General features: G+C 40.0%; 1 protein-coding gene across 3 annotated transcripts in view; it reads right to left on the bottom strand.

Annotated features, from left to right (window-relative positions):
- The window catches only part of TBL1X (transducin beta like 1 X-linked), a 191410-nt gene that overhangs the window by 15074 nt on the left and 152615 nt on the right, over positions 1–23721 (bottom strand). For all 3 annotated transcript variants that reach the window (XM_058825109.1, XM_058825108.1, XM_058825110.1), the window contains 7 exons: positions 21901–22046; positions 18875–19124; positions 12209–12341; positions 5231–5372; positions 2436–2499; positions 2237–2334; positions 698–758 (listed from right to left, as the gene is read on the bottom strand). In XM_058825109.1, coding sequence (XP_058681092.1) covers positions 698–758; positions 2237–2334; positions 2436–2499; positions 5231–5372; positions 12209–12341; positions 18875–19124; positions 21901–22046 — 894 coding nt within the window. The remainder of the gene's footprint in view (positions 1–697; positions 759–2236; positions 2335–2435; positions 2500–5230; positions 5373–12208; positions 12342–18874; positions 19125–21900; positions 22047–23721) is intronic.

The following is a 23721-nucleotide window of genomic DNA, read 5'->3' as shown; positions in this document are numbered from 1 at the left end:
ATGCAAATGTAGCCACTTTGGATCATGAATTCAGCCATCATCTTACATGTCTGGTCTCAGATGAATTTCAGATTTTGTCAATGACTGTCTGTTATTCAAGATTATTTAGTATCTGTGACATCTCCTGTCTTCTTAAAACAGTTCTATAAGTAACCATCCTAATAGCATTTTTGTGCAACAAGGTTTTGAAACTCAAGGCTGGCAACTGATTTCCAATAATCAGAGAAAGCAAATATTGAAGAAATTCAAGTTAAAATTAAGAGCTAATAAATTCTGAGGACTTTTGTGAGTGCAGTGGTGAATGCAAGGTGCATGAGAGATCTTCCTGCTTCTGCCTCAAATCAGCTTCACTGAAACAGGAGCAGAGAGAATTGAAAAGATCCCAGACACCTCCACTGAAAATTCTCTTCATGAATCCCCACCTGGTATTATTCAAGCACATAGATAACAACAGGATTGCTCAGGTAGGTAGACATGGCTGGTGTACAAATCCTCTCCTAAAATCAGCTTTCAAAGCTGATTCTCACAGAACTGTGTCTTTGTGAAATGAGAATAAACCAACAAGCCATGATATTCACGATAGTTAAAGCATAAAAAAACTTGATTGAAACTTTCCTGTGGCAGATATGGATAAAGTACATTGACAGAATTGAAAACTGCATTTCATTTTCCTAAACAAGAGTTACATGAAAAGTACCTGAATGGAAAGGAAATTGCTGTTTAGCTTCTCCTGTGTGAGCATCCCAAATTATTGTTGTCTGCATCCAAAGAAAGGGTAGAAAAAAAAAAAGATTAGTGGTTGTTCAGCTCAGAGAAAAAAACCCAAATAACCCTCACTAAGTAGCAATTCTAAATGATGAACTGATAAAATTATTGACTACAGAGAGCCTTGCGTGCTTAACAGTGGGAAAACCAGAAATTAATTCTAGGTATTACAGAATAATAATCTAAGTGTAGATAAAGAAGTATCATGCCTACAAAAGAAGCAATATAACTATGAAGAACAGGCATACTCTCTCTGAATAATCTAGAAGACAACACTATCCATTTTCAATAAGCATATTGGAAAAAAGTTCCAGTTATGATCTTTAAAGAACACTTTTTCCCTTTTCAAAAGATGCCAGCTGAATTCTACTTCAAAATGATGCTGAACCCCATTTGTAACAAGGCAATAAGTGAAATGTTTTTCTATCAGCAGAGTACACAGCACTTCTTGCCACTGAGGTGGGACAGAGTCAGGTGTAATTGGCTTACTACAGGTTTAATCCATACCCACAGCACACGTGAGTGTGTCCCCTGTAGAGCTCAATACCACCTCCTGAGAGAATTATTAATTTATTTGGAGTATATTCTTCCAGAAAATAAATTAGGGATGCATCATCTTGCTGATAATGGATCACCTAAAGAAATGCTGCTTTTATTGAGAATGTAAGTTTGCCAGAGTAATGGAATTACAGTTGGGAGATTAGCTGAATATAAGCCAATATTAAAGCTTCCATTTTCACAAGGTTACGGAAATATAGGGATTCACTGAGCTTACAAAGTACAAATCTCAGCTGGACTCCCCTCTGCCAGCTGCTGGAGAGAAGCACTGTCAGTGCATCTCACTGGAACACAGACCATGCAGCCTCTCCCTTGGAAGTGCCATTTTTCTCTAAGAATTTTGTACAGGAAGCCAAGGATGACATATGCATCTAATTTTTAGACACTGAAACTTATGCAAGATGAATGCTGTGTACTTTCCAGTTTCAGTTTTAATGGATCATCAGTCAGCTGTTCATTTTAATCTCTAATGTGCACTTAGCTGTACCTACTGTGTTTTGCGTGATTTTCAGTTCAGAACCATATTTTTTTGCATATTTCTAGAGGAAGCCATATATATTTTATTCAAATAAGTGTTTCAACAATTAGATGAGCAAAAAGGTGGGGTATGTTTAAGATCCCTTTCTTCCTGTAAATAGCTGATAAAACTATAAGTACTGGAAGCTGTTCCTTCTGTAACAGAGACACACTCCAGATGCAATTTTACACATTTTAAAAAGTTAAACATTTTCTATGAAAATAGTATACATTCATGCAGCCTCAAAAATGTAATCAACATGCACTAAAATATATTAAAGAAATGTAAACTCTCCAGGGTGCCTGGAGAAGAAGAAACTAATCTTAAGGAATTCAGCAGCACAAGCTCACTCATCAACATACTTATATGTTACAATAATGTATTTTTAAAACTCACTTTATCAACACCAGCACTTAAAATATAATTCCCCTTTTTGTTCCATTTCAGGGCAAATATTGGACCTTTATGTTGACCTAAGGTGCTTGCAAGGTTACCTGGAATAAAGAACAGGTTATTATTACAATTTCTTTACAAATTGGTCAAATTACAGCTCACTGCTGTTTGATGCTTAAAGAACAATAAATGTTTGACTTACCATCTTCTGTCCATATTCTTGCAAAACCATCATATGAGCCTGTAGCCAATAGTGTTCCATCACTCTGTTGGAATATATAAAAAATGGCAAAGTTGGCTATGAGATAAAGTCTGTTTAAACCAACCTTCTTCTTTCTTTTTAAAGGTTTGCTAATTGTGATTTATGATTTTGAGTCCACTCATTGGGACAGATGATGCTATGATTTGAACTAAATGTTATTACTTCAGACAGCACAGAGGAAATAAAATCCTCTAACATACAGTGAAATACTAGCCTATACCATCAGATATGAGACATTTAATCAAAAAGATTAGAAAACAATACAAGATAGAACAAGTTCTGTGGGCTTCTTCCACTTAACAAACAGCTACTACTTCTTAGACATAAAGGACCTACCAAACATCAACAGATGACCTAAACCCAGACTAAATCCCAGTTCAGTGAAATTCAGGCACCTCTACTTGAAAGAAGGCCCTAAGCCACATACACTCAGGGTGAACACCTCAAATGTTATTCACCACCAAGGAATTGCTCTCTTCTTGTCTAAACACAGACCCACATGTGCTCATGGGCACAGTACCATGATGAAGAAACAGATTCATGGGTCCCAATCAGGAGGAAAAAAGCCCATGAATCTGATCAGGAGATCACATGTATTCTGGAAGGAACCCTTCACAGGATATGCCAGTGAAGCTGGTGTGATTGGGCCAGAATAATTAAAACAGAACTTTGCCATCTGGTGACACTGTTGAAGCAGGGTATTTAGTTTTTCAACATTTCAGAACCTGGATTAAGAGTGAGATTCATCCCATTTATCTCCAGACATGCAGAAGTTGGGAGTTAGTTCAGGAGTGCCCTCCATTACTAACAGCATCGTGTCACCACAACTCTGAAGTGTAACTCATGAACTTGTTTGCTTTAGATTATGCCAAGTTCAATATGAAGTCATGTGTCTCTGTTTCTGCTGACTTAGGGTGAGTTTAGAAGGTTAAACCTACAGGAGATGAATCCTACCCATGGTATCAAAGGGCATGATCTGAATATGACCTCCAGAAATAACCTTTCCTATAACCTTTATGTCATGTAAGTCACACAAACCAGAGAAGAACTAATTCAATACCACCAGTGTGAAGATTTCACAGGGAAATATGATTAATATTGTGGTTCTAAATAAACTATAAAGGCAGATGGCATTTCTAGCTTGATGAATAGAAAATTAGAAAAAAGCATTAAATAATCCTTTAAAACATATGTCCACTCCAATCCTCCAAAAACACTGACTCAGAGCACTTGTAAATTTAACTCAAATATATAATAATGTAGGGGGGAAAATATCATAAGCTAAGTGAAGCTCACTGTGATGTACACTTCTCTGGACCAGTGATAAAAAGAAAGGTGATAAAGGGCAAAAAGAGAAAAAAGAAAAGCTCAGGAAATTAGATATACAGTTTATATAAATTTTTTGCTGGTAATTCACATTCTTTGGGAAATTCAAAGTAACTTGGAAGCACTTGAAGTATTTGAATTAGGAACATTTCCCTACCTCAAGTACTAGTACAATGCAAGGGAAGTACCAACGAAGTCTGGAAGGTAAGGAACTGCTACAGGAAACATTAGAGGGTTTTGGACAAATTTTCTCCTAACTGTTCTGCAGTCATTGCATATTTTCCTCTTACAATTTCTCTTTTCTTACTCCTAGAAGCAATTTTTTTCACAAATATATTTCTTCACTTTAATATCCACAGGAAACAAGTAATGAACATAAGCTTGAATTTCATTTGCTTCCTTGACCCACCTCTGCTTTCTGTACTATTCACCAACTTCTTCCACTGTGCAAATATAAAATACACAGGGGAAAGGTGACTTGTGCAGTGGCCTTATCTTTTACTCTGTGAAGCACCTAGCTCACCTGAAGGACAACACTGCAGTAAAGATTAATTGAAACTTGATCTCTGGCCAGCAACTGAGACTCTACATAACTGCTGAAAATCCCTTCTGGTACTTAATTAATCTGTTTTCCTATGAAAACAAGACTAATGTGATCACTCTGTCTGTACTAGTATCAGCAAAACAGGCAGAATGAAAATTAGCTTGAAGTAATTAAGTTTTCTGCAGGATCCTGTAAGTTTTTTTGGTAACAATTAGAGCTGTCCAAAGGCACTGCCCAGAGACTGGGGATTCTCAACAATACCTGTCCTCTCTGCTCACTTCAGTATTCTTTGTGCATGAGCACATTATCTAAGATAGGAGGTTTTGCAGGATGAAAGTAAAAAAGGAATCAGACAAGACAGTTTCATCCAGAAGGTAAGGACAGAATAACTACACATGCTCCTACCAAGACAAAGAAAATAATGTGAACAGATTTTGCTGTGCACAGCATAATTCAAATGAGAGAATCTGGAGTCCAACCTCAGAAAAAGCTTCACTGGTGCTTTTATCTCCTTACATGCCAAAATAAAGTATCTATGAGATGCAAATACATTATTAATGAGGCTTCAGTATTACATAGATTGTTTGTTTAATCTTGGTTCTTAAAGCTAACTAAGTTTATTTTTACCCATGCTCCTAAAATAGAGATATATCATTGTTAAGCTCGAAGATGGCAACAGTCCTGGAAAATTACAGCATGTAGGAGAAAGTTCAGCCTACTATGAGTATTTGAAACAAGAGGTCAATAGGTTAGGACAGAGCTTCTGGTCACCTCAGATATGAAAGATATGGAGCAGCAACTGTAATTGCCTTGGAATTAAATTTAGACAGTTAAAAACCATGCAGAGTCTTAGAAGTTAGCTCACATTCCAGTCCAATGAAGTCACATCCTTATTGCTGGGGACATCATGTCCTCCTTCTCTTATGCAGTGCCTCAAAACCAGCTGAGTGGAGCCGCTGTTGCTGTTCTCGTTGAGATTCCATATCCTGGCCGTGGAGTCTCCGGATCTATAAAGCAATTATGCAAATAAGTGGAAAACTCCTCATGTTGACCCAGCAAACAGTGTAGAAGCCTGTATTTCTGTTTTCATTGAGACAACATGACAGCCTTGCAGGAGATGGGAGGAACAAGAGCTGCTGGCCTGGACTGTGACGGGACCGTCTGCACGGGGCTGCTGGGAACATCCTGGCTCTGTGCAAAACACAGGTCTAAGGCTTTGGTGCTGGAATTAGCAGAAGTTCACTTAGGGGAGGGCCCTATTCTATTGAAATGTTCCAGATTTTGCATGGAGAAGTTGTTTTGAACCTCCTGAGAATTTTGATGTTTCTCCTGTGCACTGCCCAGAATAGATCCAACCAGCCTTCCCTAAACCTGCTGAACAGATCAGGGCATTACAAGCCTTTAAGAAGTAAATTTTATTTCCAACTTTGTGTACTTTTCTAAAAATGCTAACACATATTTGAATTATACCTGTCATAATAATTTTGTTTATTCAGGTAAGTTCTATCTAAAAACCTGTAAACTCCTGTCTACATTTTGCACTACATACCTAAAGCTGGCATCACCATAACTGAGTTAGTCTGGGGCAACATACAGTAACTGTCTGTAGCTTGTTGCTTACATAATACTGTCTGAAAAAAATGGCAAAATAAGCACTGCCATGATAGAACAAGATAGAGGCAGCATCAGGATTTTGATCTATTTTTTAGAACAACTATTCTCTACAGAGGTGTTTTTAATGCAGGCTGAAACCCTGATTTTGCTTAGGAAAGGTTTTGAGGAGAAAGAGTTCAGCATTATCTACTTGTAAATAATAGAAGTATTTTGAATTTGCATAAATCTTTATTCTACTGAAAAATGTCTCTGAGGTTCTGAGATAAATTTGCCATGGAGTGGAAGATATTCCACTTTAAAAGTTTACTGGGATTTTTTTTCACATTCCCTTTCCTTACGTTTTTGAAACAACAACAACAACCAAAACCAACTTTCCTGGATTGCTTGCTTTGTCCAGAAAGCAATTTTCATTTACATGCAGTTAAGTAAAAACTTGGAGCAGAGTTAACAATAATACTTGCAAGAATTCATACAGTGTAGATGAAATTTCATTGTTGATACATCTGATGTGTTAGATTTTCCTTTTCTTTAAAGTAATGACAAAAAAATTTTCTTTCCTGTGCACTATCAAGGAGAAAAAGTCTTTCTTCAAAGATCCAGTTTTGAAGGAATGGATCCACCTGTGACCCATTTTTGCTTTGATAAGCCATGTTTTACTGAAAAAGAAATCCATCACAAGAGAATACTAAATTTTCTTTTGGTCTAATAGTAAAGCATTTTAATTATTGATACTAAGAATACCAGGCAAACTTTCAACACTTGACATGCCTTCAAATGCAAATATTGACCAAGCAATTATCGAACTCCATTGATCTCTGGGTATTATTTTACTAATAATTTAGCCTAATTTTATACAAACATTTCAACTGCAAAAGCAAACACCTCTCTGCCTGTATCAGGAGCTCTGAGTTCCTCTGGGTTATGGCATGCCTGGGGAATGTGCCCCATCTCCTGTGAACCTTTTCTGCCAAGCTGAGATGTGATGGCTGGCCAGGGTTTTGAACTCAGCTACTCCTGTAAAGCCACTCTTTATTTCTGAGACATATCTTTCACATTAGCAATTAAGAAATAATTCAGATCAGGGTAATTTTTGCCACCACACAGCTGTGACTGTAATATGCATCCTTATTTCTTCAGAGGTCTGGAAAATTGACATTTTTGCATATGTTGGCTAGAAAATTAACCAGGTTAATAATAAGGCTCAGAAGTTAAGAAACATTTTAAACTGTGGTAATTAACAATGATGGGAACATACATCTTTAAAGGACTGCTCCATTGGTTAACATGCTAAGTAGGAAATTCCTTCACGGCTGGCTTCTCTCCTATATATGATTGCAGGACCATCCTGCATTCATTGTAATAATTCAGTTTGTTATTGCACCCTGTGAATAAAGTATTCAGTCACTTGGCCATCAAAAGCAATCCTATTTGCTAGTTCTAAAAGGGTTATGTTTTGTTTTTCAACACTTTTATTTAGTCAGTTTTCTGGCAAGGCCTAGGCAATCTTATTTTCCAGTATTTTAATTTTGTTTTTTCCCTTTTCTTCTCCCAAAGCTACATAAACTATTATGTGTCCCTGCAGAGAGGCTTTATAAGTCTACCAGTGTGCAGCAAGGGTATTTGTGTGTCTTCCCTTTTGTTGCTGGGGATAAAAAAAAAAAAAAAGAGTTGAGAGAATGCTCTGGAAAGTATTCTGATTTCTGGTGAATGATTCAGTGAACCCCGCCTTATTAGAGGAGCACAGTTCAAGCACAATTCAGAAAGATATTTAATCTCCTTTGCCCACAGAAGCATTTCTATCTACATGATAAAGCAGCTCATTCCAACATGCAAGTCACGAACACTTGAGTAATAGGTATACTCCTCTGCCCTGTGGAAGAGTACTGCCAAATTTTAGGAAGGCTAGCTCTGAAAGGATTTTATTTCATGCTCTCCTGCCCCAGTATGTTCATGAATCAAGGTGGACAAATGTTTGTGGAATGTAATTTGTGACATATAAAATTACCATTCTGTAAGCACAGAGGTTTTAAGTGCTGCAGCTGGGTAAAGAATTTTGCAAGATGGTTGTTGAACCTTGGTATTTCTAACCTTCAGCTACAAGAAGACTTTAAATCACTGTTATTAGAAGATGCAATATTGCTAATGTGTATTTAATACTTCTGGCTCCAACAGGTTAGAGGTTTTATTTTTTTATTTTAAAATTATTATTGAAAGAATTATGGGAAGGAAATTCCTCATTTTTATTTTGACATCTAACATTTCCTTAATAAAGAAGGTTTCTTAAACTAAGTGCTTACTCTTCCTAGGCAGTTAGTAGAGGGAAGTGCCTCACAGGTGTCCTGAATAAGATCTCTGCCCTACTGATTCTACAACATTATTCTCTGCTAGACGTTATTCAAGTCGACCTCCCCCAAGAGCTGATCATTTTGCATTCATGGATTTGATGCACTGAGGAAACCAGTCCAAATAGTCCCCTGCTAACAAATAAGCACTTAGAGTTAGCATAATTAGTATCTGGCACTGACACTGAGGGGTGGTGTCTGAAATTAACACCCTCAACCTGGTAAGTCAAAAGGATTATTCTGAAAGGTAATTTACAGTGCATCCTAAACCACTGATATGAGGAGAGCAGTAACCTGAAGTACTGAATATATAAAACCCAGAAATGATGACAGCAGATAGCCTGGAAACATCTTCTCTTGCTTCTGAGAGACACAGGCAAGTGTCTCAGACAGCAGCTTTTATGGATAATTACTTTGCTGACCAGGGAGAGCAAAGGTGCACAGAGTGGTTTGGAAGAGACAAGTCACAACCTCTCTGTGTGAGAGAGGCTGCCATAGATCAGCTGATAAGCTAAAAAACCTACTGTTGGTTTTGGGACTGAGGCCAGGTCCCTCTGCTTCATGGCTGTGCGAATTACTTGAAGGGCATGGCTGGATGTCACAGAACAGAACACTTTTGGAAGCAGCAGTGGAACACAAGCACAAAAACATCCTAAGTTGAACTGAAAAAGGTTTTGGAGTTCAAGGCTCTAGCAGCCTTGACATTCACAGTCCATCCACTTCCACACTGGGAAATTCAAGCACGTTCAGAACTCTGTCTCACTGGACCATGGTGACCCGTGCCAGCAAACTGACAGGTTATTCCCTGGCTAGAGTTTGGCTTGTTTTAATTAGCACTCTTGCTTGGGTCTCTGATGTTCTCTCTGAATAACTCCTGGGCATGGCTTGGTGGTTACAATGTCCAGAGATGGTTCCCAATGTGCAGTTTGTTTGGCAGCCAGGGCAGTTTGCTAGCACAGACAGCAGCCATGCTGTGCCAGCTGGCCTCAGTGCCCAGCAATATTCCCAGGCACAGTTACTTTACTAATGTGGAGGCAGCCCTAATGGATTTTTGCACTACACAGGGAATATAACCATCTGCAACAATTTAAATGTGTCATGAAATTAAAACTTAAGATAGTAAAAGATAACTAGTGGAAGATATCAGCCTTTGGGTTTATGGATGGGAATGACCAAATATTGAGATTTAACCAAGCACCTATTTTTTTGGCTATTTTTTCACCGGTCCAAAACACTCTATGCAATTATTTGCTTTGGAATGTTGACTTCGTTTATAAAGTGCAGTTAATCATCTCCCATGGCTGTATGCACACACTTCACTCTATTATTATAATGCTTCTGTTCATAACATCTAAGCATTCTTTTCATAGGCATCTGGTGACAGTCATGCCTTTGATAGCTTTTACTGGTATTTCTAGCCTCCCCCATCCTCATCTTTAAGGGTTATGTGTGTGGTGGAGGGGGAAGAGCAGCTGCAGAATATATTTTTCTAGCTATTTGATCAGAGAAATTCCTGTCTCTCTGTTTTATTTTGAAATGGCTGTTTGCAAAGCCTGGAGAGTATATATTACTGTGCTAGTTTTCACACTCTAGGAAAACAGCAACTGAGTAGATATGACATTAAACATAAAAATCCCTTTCTCTCAGTGGGATAGTGACTAAATCTGGAAACCAGTGCTCTAGTTTTGGGTAACTCATTCTGCATTTCTTTCAAACAGCTTGCTTGAGATTAGGTTCTGAACCTGCATTATTCTTTTAGTTGAGGATTGCATCAGGTTGCTGTCTAAACTGTTGCTGTGAGTTGTTAGAAAAAGCTATTGCCTGTGTTACAAGGCTTCAGGAAAATACTTTGTCATTAACTGAGATTCAATTAGTCACTTTATAAACAAAACAAATATGCTATCTTTTCCTGTGTTTAATAGCTAGGTTTTGAAGTGTATTTTTTCAGATGGGTACAATCAAGCAGATGGGAAACAAAAGAAAAGTATTGACTGGGCAGCACAACATGGCTGTTACAGAATCTAACAGTCTGACACTCACACATCAGACTAACTGCAGTGTTCTTTTTTTAATCATTACTTTGTAAAGGGCAAACAGAGCTGCAGAATACTGTGGATCTCAGGGAATTTCTCTCCCTTGTTTAACTGGTGCTGTAACATGGAGTTCACCTGTAGATAAAACCTTGCACTATTATTATACCAGACAAAGGCTTCTTTGTGCAGTGGCATAACCACTCACTCAGCTCTCTTCCTTCAGTTTCACTTTCTTCTGGGCATTCTTTGCCATTTCAGTCACTCAGCTTCACCAGGCACTGGCTGCTGTTTCACCCAATTCCAGCTGCATATCTACCTTGCTTCTTACAAGCAGGCTAAAATCTGACCGAGATGCACATGGATTTAAATTACTTGCATTGTCATTGCACTGCTATTAGTCTGCTAAAGCACATGATTGTACTTTGTAACCACATGTGTATTTATGTGCCTCCACGGTCACTAGCAAAGCTCATTACCAAAGGCCTATTACACTGAAGGGTAAAGCTTAATGGAATGGCTAGTGAGAGGGTATTCCTCTGGCTCAGGTACCTGACTAATAGTTCTGATTATCATCCTCCAGGTTTACCTGTAAGCTATCACAATCCAGGCATCCATCCACCAATGCTCAGCACCCTGAGGCAAAGTTAAACGCACACTGCAACACATACTGTGGTTTATGAAATGCTCCACCATTTAAATTAGCACACTAGGACTGTGCATCATGGATCCTAGGGAAGCAGTCCACTGCAGCAAGCACTCACTTGCTTAAAATTGATAAATGAAGATGTAAGTACTACAGATAATAAAAGTAGTATCAGACCTAGATATTAAAAAAAAGCATACTCAGCAGGATTCTGGTTCCCAAAATCCCAGTTTGTTGTCTGAAATAATTTTTTTTGAAATTTCTATCTTCACTGTCTTCGAGATCTCTGCTATTCATCCAACAAGGAATTTATTTTATTTTTCTTTTCTATTTATACTGTAATTCCTTGTTTTCATATACTAAGTGAAGTAAGTAAGAAGACTATTCTGATAATCTTGCAACAAAGCTAGAAATAAAATAAGGAAATAAAATACTGTCCTCTTCCTTGTGAGGAAAGTATCCTAATACTGCTAAGTAACTCTGATTTATCTCCTCAAACTATGATCAGCTTTACTCCATGTTTCCAGTTAGATTTCTTAAATCTAGTCTTCATGTTAAACCTTAACTTTAAGCATGAACATGGTTCCCCCAGTGCCTGCATACAGCTCCTGGGGTATGTTTACAACTGTGATTTTGTTTGGATCAGAAGTGCTTTTGTAAGTCAATCTCCTGATCATCCTACTTAGGATGCTCTGGTGGTCATTGCAGAGCAGTCCCTGCAAAGGATAAACTAGACTCTCTTCCAATGACACTAAAGCACAACATTCCCTTAAACCACTGCTTACTGCTCAGCTCACTGAACAAACTCAGGTCCAGTCTGAAGCACCTCTATCTCCATACTTCTGAAAAAACCTGGTGGATGCCAACGACTTTCTGAGACCCCAGTGTGAACCAATAACTAAGAGCAGTAGATTACACGATCTCCAAATATTCTGAGAAATTATCCAGAATGATTAAAAAATATTTCTAAAAATTTGTGTGTATTTAGGGCCACAGAATTTACATCTTAAATGTACAAATTCTTCATATTTGTCATCACCTTTTAACTATTTAGCAGTTATAAAGGTATGGTACTGCTGAAAGAAACACCGCTGCAGGCTGATACAACAGCCCAGAGAATACTCATTCACATCCCAAATACATTTGCAAGTTCTTGCATCTCTAAATATTCTCTAATTGCAGGAGCTGGTTTGAGTCACTGTCTGTCTTACCCAGATGCTAGCAGGTCACTGACAGGGTTCCAGGCACAGATGAACACTTCTGATTCATGGCCCCGAAGGACTGTTGCTTTGTTAGGAGGAATTTCAACATCCCCGTCAATTTCCATTGGCTTTGAATGATTATCTGGAAGGAGATATATCAGAATAAATAGTTTAGAAGATGCAGTTAGGTCTGTTTTAAAATCATGCTAGATTCCCAAGGCCTGAAGCTTACAGCAGCATATACACCAAAATTAATACTGTGCTGTGTCACTGACAATATTACTCTATTTGCTTCTCTTCAGCCAGTCAAATTTATGACATTTCCCCAAAATGCAGAGCTTTCCAAAACATTCTGTATAGCTTTTCATCCCCCAAATACTCAGGATTTAGTTCAGTGTAGCTTTTCTTTTGAAGCTGGCCTCATTAAAAGTGACTTACAGATTTATTAAAATAATTTTTAAAAATAACAGAAAGCATTTATATTTTCTTACACAGTCTCCTATAAGTAAAATCTCTGCTACTCACAGACAAAAAATATACTGAGGAGGGGCTTCATTCCTCGAGCACATCAGGGCACTGGTGAATGATCACCTTCTCAAGGATATCATAATACATACAAAGGTATGAGTCATAGATATACTTAACCTGTGTGCTGTAACTCTGCAGTTCTTTGGACTCATCGCTTTTACAAAGTTCTTTTATTGTCTTAAGCAAGAAAAAGTGAATTTGAAATGATGGATTTATCTCAGTAACAACAATTCATTTTAAATTGCATCATGAACCATGTTTTTACTCCAGGCTTCCTCTGCTTCTGTATAAATCTTCCTCATTAAGCTCTGGACACACTTCCTGGCAGCATTACAAGATTATTATTCTCTGCAAACATGACACCATCCAAGGACAGGTGACACACTGAAACAGCAGACACCAGATGCTACTCTGCACACACGTGTGGCCCATTTTGCAGAAAGCACATCCAAGAGCAGGTAGCTGGCAGCCTCCTGTTACCTAACCAATGCTTTGGCCAGCTGATCAGCTCTGACTGATCAAAATGCAAGTTCTCTCTCTGGGTTAAGTCTTTCAGTTAGTCATTCTTCAATCACATATGAAGATCCATAGGTTTGCAAGTAGAATAATTATGCTCCATTATTGCGGCATGTTTATGGCATTTAAAATCAGCCATCTGTCCTGATACTTCAGCTCTGCTAAGCTATTGCCCATCAGCTGGTGAAGCAGACTGTGACACTGCACAAGTGCCATCAGGAGGAAGATCTCCAGATTTCCACCCTTACCTGGGCTCTCACATACCTGGTTTGGCTCTGCCTAACTTATGCTGAGTCACACAAATAGCACTTCTCACTGCAGATTTGGTTAGCCCCCTAAAACTATGTCTGTGTCACATCTACACCACAGATGGAATTGAATCTAGATGAGTTATACAGAATCAAGTATTAAAATCAGGAAACAACTAACAGTAGTTTGACAGCTTATTTCTAATGAAAAAGATCTGCATTTTGGTTACACTCATTATCTACAGACTTGCTGCATAAACACTGGAAATGCCTATTTGTAAAATCCATACCTGTACTGAGTCCCTATGTTAAGCATTGTCCTTGGCAATTCTCTATGTGTATGACTACTAAACTGAGTAGTCATTTGAGTAGTAAATGTAGTAAATTGAGATACACCAATACTCAAGATTTAGCCTGACACCAGCAGCTGGGATCTTTGATTCCAAGCAGTCAGGCACTGAAGAGTGAAGCACTATTAAAACCCACCAGAAGACACAAGCCTAGAACTCACAATTCTCTATTGCTCAGCACAGCACAGATTCACCACGCTTAAAGCATATTTTCAAGAGAAAAACAGCAGCATGACAATGGCTATGCATTCATCTGTGTCCTCTTCACAGTGTGAGCTGGAAGCTGAGGGTAAATCACGACGATGTTTCAAGCACTTTCATTTGAAAAATTTAAATGAGATGCTATGCTTGCAACACAGGACCCTACTGTCACCTGCCTGGCTCTATGGGCAGGGCTGCTTTTCGCTCTCCATTAAAACCAAATGACAGCTGGGGAGCAGCGTTACTCCAAGGTCTGAGTCAAGAGGAGCTGTCAGAGCAAAGCCATCTGAAACTCAGGAATAGTTTTTGTTTGTATGTGGCCAAATGGAAAAACCTAGACACACACTTTGAATGCTATTAACTGCTGTGGAAAAAAACCCCACAAAGAGTCATGCTGAGAAGAAGAAACCTTGTTCCAGCTGATACCTGGATTAGTACATGCAAGACCAACTGGCCTCTGGGAGAATGAAATACCTGCAGAATTATTTTGTATTGTATCTTCCAATAATGATTTTTACAGAACAGTTTTGGTGGTTTATGAGAAAACAGAGGGAAGGATGAGAAGCCTTTAAAAATAATTTGCCACTGTTCACATTCTATGTGGTTTTTTCCTACTTGCATCAGTAGTCAGGAACATCCATATTCAGAGTGTAACTGTTCAGTAGTAAACTTAAAATGCCCCATTGAACAAACAGGACAGTTCATGCCTCTGTGATACTGCCTCAGGCTCTTACCAGATTCACACAGACACTTGCAGGATATGACTGATATGATAATGGTAACAACAAAAAGCTGCAGAAACCCCTGAGCACAAACGGGCACCCTCTCAAGAGTGACAAGTTCCTTAGCCAGCACCAGCTCTTAGGAGCCCTGGTCTCACCTGGAAATTTGGCATTCCTATGGATGCAGCTACAATGTGTGCATGGGGAATGACAATGAATAGATAAGAGAGATGCAGATAAGAGATAAGTAATAAATAAGTGAGATCAAGAACAGGCTTCTTTTGTTCTAAAGTACCTTCCAAGCAGAAAGCTTTCAGTTAGGATCTTATTTGCACAAAATTGCCCTGGGGGGGTTCTCTGAAAGAGAAGGCATTTCTGCTAACTGCAGCAGAGCCTCAGGTGAAAAACTAAGTCTGCAGGTCACATAGGGAAGGACTCTGTCCAAATGTTAACACAAAACATTCTCTAAAGGCCAGGGGATCTTTGGTAATAGCCTGCATTATAATTCTTTTCCTCAAATGTATAGAAAATCCCAAACAACTGGAAATTAGAATATTACCCCAAAGTATTAAGATTGAGGGGTTTTTTTTTAGTCTAAAAGGAAAAATTCTAACACACTGGTAAGTAATACTAACTATTTCCTCCAAGGAAAAAAATAGATATTTTTAAGATTTTAAGATCTTGTGAGTGCTAACCCTGCCTTTTCTCAGGAAATACATTTTTTTTTTTTTTTTACTTAAATATTCAAGAGGTCTTTCACTAAAGTTGCTCTTTATGGCTGTAGTTTTAATAAAAGAACAGGGCTTAGTCCTCTTTCCAGAGCTTTATTTTTCATAAACCTAAGTCAATCCTTGCAAATAAAATGAAACAAATTACACTAAAAATATTTGTGTTGGAAAACAATCCAAAGTTTGGCTCCATTTCTACATGCTGACTTTTATTTTTTCCTGTAACATTTTGAAGTGACTTAAAACTGAGAACATTACTTGGGAAGCAACAAGAAAAGGCAGCAACTTTTTAAATTCAGTATTTGAATCTGCACCTCAAACTATTGTTATTGTTTTCTGTCTCCTCTCTTTCTGAAAGCTATCATATTGTATTGGTAATGCCACATAGAAAAACTTATCATATAATATTTTAAAACCTTTCTGGAAAGACTTAAGAGTGTCAGGGAGAACTCCATGCCAGAATAAATGCAAACTAGGTAATTTCTCAAAGACATCTCTTCCTCCTGCTCCACCCATTCCACTTTTTTTGAGAGCCTGGTATTTGGGTGACTTCCAGGTTATGACTAAGGACTAGCACATTGTTTAAACCTCTGCCAATATATGCCAGGTCTGTGGAATACAGCAACAGTAAAAATTAACGTTTGGGAAGTTTCTCACAGCTTTCATATCAGCAGTCTTTTCTACTCATTATTATTCTTTCTTCCAGGAAAAGTCCTTCTCAATACTCCAAGAAAAGATCTGCAACTGTTTGTGAAAATCCCCCTATTAAATATAGCTGTGAGAATTAATTTTTTTTTTAATTAGAAAATGTCAGATTTGAGACATCAAGGCTTACAGTGTGGCTGTAAACATGAACTGATCTTTAAGGCTTTCTTTTTGTTAATACAAAAGTAGGTATATTTTTTTTGATCAGAAGGAAATATATCTGAGTGGTCCTCTTTTAGTGATGAACCGATGGATCAGTTTTCTACCTTAAGAATTTGTTTTTTTCAGGCCCTGAGACAGCAAGACATTCCCCTAAAATTTTCACAGATCAGCTGAAGATGTGTCAACAAACAAAATGTCAGCATTTGATACATTTAACAGTACTTTAATTTCAGTGTGTACCTCTTCACATATAAAATTATTAAGGTTTCAAAGCAGAAGGTTAGTTGAAAGTAAAACATACGCAATCCATAGTTTGAGAACAGATTAATATTTTTAAAATGTTCAGATCTTTCTTACATTTGCTTTCTCAAATAAAAATGTTATTTAAATAACTGCAGTTTTACTGGGGGAAAAACCCTGTCTAACTGGAATTCTCTGAAGGAAAACCTGTTTTGAAAGTTTTCTCACTGACCCGCACAGGAATCTATTCAGATCAAAGAGAAGGTGCAGACTGATAACTTTATCTACATTGCAGAACTAATAAAATCTATTACATGACTACAGTCCTGACCTTGTCTAACAGCTGTTAGGACTTCCTACAAAACCTGCCATGCATGTTCCTCTGGAGTTTTCTTGTAAGACACCAGGGCCGTAAGGGCTGGTTTCAGAAGTCAGCCAGTATGCAATGGGCCTTGCACACAGCAACCAGAACCAGTAATCCCATCTGCCCCACAGTGTTAGCACAGGCATCAGGATCTAGTTACACAAGCAGGTAGGACCCACTCTATTTGGAAATGTCTGACTTTGGATGATTAATATATAAGTGCAGTGTTCCTTAGTCACCCATGAACGAAGGTGAATTCAGCGCTCTTGAGAACAGACTGTTCCCAAAGACTAAGGAAATCTCAGGAAGGTGGGACCTTGAAATTGATACTTGCAGTGAATTTATGAATAAGCACATGCTATTAAATAAAAGGCCAAGGAACAATTTTGCTCTATGTTTTCAAGACAGGTTGGCTGCTTCCAAGCAGTTTGCTGGGAACGGTCCTTGGCACATGTGCTTGGCAATGCTGTTTGGGAATGGACAGCTGGTGCAGTCCAACTGGGCTAATGACCATGACACTAAGGATAGGGATGCTCCTGTGCTTGGCCACACCCTACACAAATGGAAGCTGGAACATGCCAAACTGGGCCATGGACCATGCCAAGGCTATGGATAATCACAGAACAGCTACTGCACAAGGACAGCTACGCACTGCTCACACAACAATTACACAGATAGGGCTTGTAGGGCTGTTGGAGGTTAGGATTACTCCTTTTGTTTTCTTTCTCTCAGGGAATTTTCTCCCACATGTCCTAAGGGACAACAATAACAGGCACTCAAGAGAGACAAAAGAAGTTGCCACAATACAGGGGAAGGGTGTGGCTGGCTACTCTATTAGCTGGGTGGTTTTTCTTGGACCAGCAGAAATAGCAGGAGATTTGGGCTGGGGGAAGGGGCTGAGTGCAGTTCCTCGCTCTCTCTCATTTTTCTGCATAAGAAGGGAAACAGGCTGAGATCGCTGTGGGAAGAGTTCACCACCACTGTGAGGCTCCATCTCCTGCTGTCTTCTCCCACCCTTGCTGCTTCCAAGGTTCCTGCTATAGCTCATTTTGCCCTCCAAAGAGGCACAGGGACCTACTGCTCCTGTGGGTTCGTAAAGCAGGCCCCTTTTCCCATCCCTTCTGTCAGCTGCCATCAGTGCGGCAAGGCGGCTGAGCTCGGCCACAGCGCCCCCTGCAGGCGCGGGGGAGCCATCGCACCCGCCCTGCCCAGCCAGGAGCCAGCAGCGCCTCTGCTGGCTGTGCCCGGAACTGCACCCACGGGGAAAGCACTTGACAGCCAAGAGAAATCTGTCACCAGGTTTGTGGGTCTGTCTGCTGCTGCTGCCAGAGTGGTTGGTTGTTTTGCCTGTATGTTATACATACCAGGAAAGAACTGTTACTCCTTTTCCCATATCTTTGCCTGAAAGCCCCTTAATTTCCAAGTCATAATAATTTGGAGGCAAGGGGGTCATATTCTCCATTCCAAGAGAGGTTCCTGACTTCCTTGGCAGACACCTGTCTTTAAAACCAAGACAAGGTCCCAGCCTCTCAACCCATCTCTCTCCTAGCCTGGCCAAAATGACAAGCTTTGGCTACAGCCCAGTTTTTATCCAATATCTAAAAGCATCTAGAAGGCTCATAATAACGTCTGGGTAGCCTGCTCCAAGGAGAGAGCATACAGCTCCACTTCTTGACTCTGTCTTCAACTTGCAATTCTGAACATATCTTAAGTTTTCAGGTTGTTAGAGACAGATAAAACACAGCCCTGTGATATGAAACATCATTTTTAATCAACATGCCCTGGAATGATTGCCCTTAATTCTACCACCATGCAGAAAGTACACCTTGCACCCCATGCCGTAACTAAGTACAAGAACATTATTGAAACACAAACAGCCCAGTGATGGCAGGCAGCTGCATGTTGGCTTACTTATTGCATGTGCCCCATTCTCCTCTCCATTCACAGTGGCTTCTCCGTTCTTTGGTGTGTTCTGCTGGGAAACAGCAGTCGTCGTGGCTCCCGCTGTGGCCGCCGTGGCCGCCGCGGCTGCTGCGGCGCTGGCCTGCTGCTGCGCGAGCTTCTCTCGGAACGCTTGCTGCCGCGTCTGGACGACATCAGGCATCACCGCGTCTATCAGAGACAGGGACTCTATCGGCCTGCCATCAAACACTGTACCATCCTGCAGGGAGAACGAGCACAAGGGAACGAGCACAGGGAGAACGAGCCCAGGGTTAGGATCTTCACCACTCAGGCAGCAAAGAATCACAAAATAAGTCCGTGTGAAAATACTGCACTTTGACTGAACCAACAGGGCCACAGGACTAAGGACTGCCTCTCTCTCAGATCTGTGATGGTGGCACTCATGGTCCACTCAGAAATCTGATTGATCAAAAAGTAATTTGTTGGAATTTTATAGAAAGTTCTAACATATATAATGCTTTATAGATGCAAAAGGAGTTAAGCCGTGTTAAAAAATACATCTGACCAATGACAAAAAGTTTCACTTTGTTTTCTGTTTGAAAAAACAGAGTCATGGCTAAAGCCATGATAAAGGCAAAAAGACTTTGGTTAAACTGCTTGTTTTCCCACACTTACAGGAGCATAGGAATGGAATGGAAGCAGATGATGTATAATGAACCTCAGCCAAAACATGATGTATACATAAATTCAGTGGTTTCTTATGCAGTTTTTCAACCCAGCACCACCGGTTGTAGCTGATCATACAAGACAGCCTTATCATTATTTTTATTTTATTCCACTATATTATTAATAATAGTTATGAATTTCATTTTGATTTCTGTAAATTAGACTTCAGCTTCAACAACCAATTGAGTAAACTTTTGGGGGCTGTTGAAGACTTAATACAGACTATATTGACTTAGCTTTTCTTGACTTTCACTCTCCTATTATCTTAAATATAGGGGAAAGATTGCAGTAGTCTTCGTAAAGTGCAATTTTGCCAATCTTCTACAGACTCCCTTCAATTCTTTGAAATAATAATGATCTGGTGGTGAAAGATTTGCTCTTGAGAAAGACCAAGTAAGAATACGATACAAATAGATAATGTAGCTGATAAACAATATAATCTTCCATAGGTGAGAACAATTAATATAGAAAAATAGCTGCTTGCCTGACTGGTATGTTTCTGCTGACCTAGTTGTTGCATTACCCCTTATAATTACAATATTAAGATAATACATATTTGTTTCCTCATAAGGAAGAAAAAGGAGAGACAGTCATTAGAGAAGAAACCATAATCTCTTTCTCCTCAACATTTTTTATGTGTCTGCCAAAATTTATTTGAATCTTGACTCAAATTCTTGCTACACAATAAACAAAATATTTGCCAACAGATCCTGACATCTTACACTTTCATCTGTAAATGTGCTCACTGGACTATTTACATGACTACCATTTCATAGATCACAAACAATAATTTTATGCACACTAGTTCATCGACTCACTGATTACATAGGGAAGCATCTATGGTAGCCCTTACTGGGATTCAGATGTAGCATGAGTGGCCTTTGCTTTGCTGCAACATACTTAACAGTATGTGTTTGAACAGGATCAGAGAATGGCTTGGGTTGAGTTGGAAAGGACCTTAAAGGCCATCCACTTCCAACATCCCTGCTGTGACAAGGACACCTTCCACTAGATCATGCTCACAGCCTTGTTCAACCTGACTCAAACCATGAGAGAGAAACATAAACCTTATAGGTGACAACAGGCATATTTTCAGATTATTCTCTCATTTTAGGGAAAGTCTTGAAGCTGGGCAATGCAGGACCCTACAACCTGATCTAAGCGCTTCAGAGCTGGAACTTTTTAACTGTGTAGCTCCAGTTTCAGGCATGGGGCAAAATGTTAAGTAGCAGCAAATTGAGACAGCTTCCTAACACTGGTTTGTTATTACAACTGCATCAAAGTGCAGCTTGGCGTGAATGTCAAATGTTATTGCCCCAATTACAAAATAACACATATACAAATCTTAAACGTGTTATTGAGTCACAAGAAGCAAAAACACACAGAATGTTTGAATAAAACCAAAAGAGTTTCCAAACTACACATTGCAAACAACAGAGCCCTTTCTCTATTTTATATTCCTTTGTTCTCACCCATGCTGTTCACATGCTACATTCAGGTGTAGAGGAAAAAGCAGTAGCTTCTCTGTATTAATTTTTATTACAGATGCTTGTCAATCAGAAGTATCTATCATAAAAATCTTGTAATGCAGCACTTGCTTACGTGTCAGGCTTCATTCCCTCTCAAAGCACCTCGTCTTTAAGGTTGGAAGGGCAAAACCACTGGCTTTTCCCACATCCCCTCTTTGTTTCCACTGGCAGCTCAAGGACAACAGAGACAGTCTGTGGCTGTTCATACAATATCTACAGAAAACCTGCACCTCAGCCACACTGAGAATTTACATGCAAGTGTTTCACCATGAACATGATGCCTCATCTCATATGATCTAGGCCAAAGTCACTCTCCAGTGACTTCCGTGGATTTCTGATCAGGCTTCTCATGGCTTGTGAACAGTGCTGCCTGCTAGGAGGTGTCAGGGAGTGAAGTTTTAACCCATGCTGCAGGTTTTTCCTGCCAAATTCTGCTATGACCTTGAAAACACAAGGCTGTAAGCACAGGTACTTTTTCTTGTTTGCTGCAAGAACCTATACACCCTGGATTTGTTGGCTGGGGTAGCAGAAACACCATGAAACACCAGGTAAGCAGTGCAGAGAACACCTCCCTGCCACAGCTGAAAAACCAGAAACATGTTTCCATCTCAGAGCTTTCGGGCTTTCTGCTGGGATGGGGCAAAGTATGAGGAATAAAATTAAACCAGATGAGGAGAAGATGGGCAGCGGCTCGTGCTGGGGCTGCTGGGGTGTGCTGCTTGGCACGTCCCAGCGGTGGCAGCAGTGGCAGCAGTGGCAGCTGGCAGCAGTGGCACTTACTTCGTTGATGCTGATCTCGGCCTCCACATACTGGAGCCCCTTCTGGAGGATGGAGATGAGTGCAGCAGGTGGCACTAGTGTTCCGTTGATGTTGGACTGGCTGATGTGGCTCTCGATACCGAAGGTAAAGGCCGAGTGGGAGAAACCTGAGAGCAGGAAAAGGAAGCCATGATATGAAATCTAAATGCACCCGCCAGATACACCTTCACTGTCTAAAAATAATTCTGTCTTGAGATCTAAGAGATGCTGCCGTGTAAGCAGGAGGGTGTGGGCTGGCTGCTCAGAGCTGGGGAGATCAACCTCAGCCACCCGGCCTGCCCACCCCCCTCCCTCCCCCACATACAGGGCAAGCCATATAGATAGAAATGGAAATGCATGCACAGAAAAATAACTGCACTAACCAAAACACAGCCCCCCAGAACACGTAAACACCGGCAATCACCACAAGGGCAGGTCCAGCTAAAAAAAGCGCCTCAAATCTCCGTTTCCCTTGCTGAATTTCAGTGCTGGGTGTTTGTGAAGCTGCACACTTAAATCCCTACTAGCATGCAAGTTGCATAAAATCAAGGCATAGATGCAGCTGACACAGAGGAGACATTCCCTTATACCACGGAAAAGATTTCCAATCCTCAGCTCATTTATTGCTTAGTACAATATGATGGGCAGAGCACTGCTGTTAAAACGTGAAACCACAGAAAGGCCACCCCTGTAAACCTATTTTCTGTATGTGAACAGCAATAGCAAAAGTAATTAACTGGGATCTGCCACACAGCAGATGACAAGCTGAGGTGGCCTGTACTTCAGCCAGAAGTCTTTCTCTTCCCTGTTTCATTTTTGTCATTGTCTGCATAAGTAAGTGGCAATGAAGGCGACAGCACTGAAAATTAAAGAATTTTGGCAGACAAATTTTAAAGAGTGCTGCCTTAAATTCTGTCTGAAGCTGCTCAGAACTGTTGCTGGGTATGGAGGCGAGCGCTGCAGAGAGACTGTACAGAGGGGCAGCTGTGGGAGGGGGAGGGGGAACAGGATGTAGATATAACTGTAGGAACCCATTTATCATCACACTGTCCCCAGAGCATTAATCTAACATTAAAAGCCTTGGGGAAACCACCCATGCACTGCCTCAAACAGGAAGAGCTCTCATCGTCTCCACCAGCTAGACAAGAAAAAACAACAAACAACAAACCCCCCCCAAAAAGAAAAAGAAAGCAGCTTTCAAATGAAAATACTTCCGTTAAATATAGCTGTGCCTCTTCCCCTTGTCAACACCAGTTTCATTTATAGTTCTGTCCGTTAAGGGATTTCCCCTATATCACTGCAATGTCCAATTGTGCGCAGGCTGGGGATGTGATTTTGGGCTCGCTTGACAGTAGTGCTTTCTTTCTGTCTTTTCAAGATGCTTTTCCCAGCTAGCTCAATTATTAACACAGATAGCTAGCAAAAACAAGCTGAGAAACAGAATGCTTCCCACATTTGAAACCAAGGTATGTATTTCTCTGATTCTCCCCCTCCCCCTATGCAATTTATTTTGCTGCTGCTTCTCTCTTTTTCCTGCTAACAGCTTCCTCTCTCTCCTCTCCCACCCTAATTTCCCTTCCTGGCACTCTCCCAGTTTTGGGGGATGCTTTGGACACTTTTTAGGAAATGGCAGGTCCACCTATGAACAGAATTCCATAGGACCACAAGGCATTAAAAAAGGACAGATAAAAACCCCCACTGAAAAACTGCAGTGTCATTTATGTAATCCCTAGGCCAATTTCTTATTCTGCATTGCTCTTTATGTCCTGGTCTAGTTTATGAGCTACTGGACCTCCAGCTGTG

This window comes from Ammospiza caudacuta, chromosome 2 (genome assembly GCF_027887145.1).
Source record: "Ammospiza caudacuta isolate bAmmCau1 chromosome 2, bAmmCau1.pri, whole genome shotgun sequence".
Classification (NCBI taxonomy): domain Eukaryota; kingdom Metazoa; phylum Chordata; class Aves; order Passeriformes; family Passerellidae; genus Ammospiza; species Ammospiza caudacuta.
Note: the sequence above shows the minus strand (reverse complement) of the source record. Positions and strands in the feature narration are given on the sequence as shown.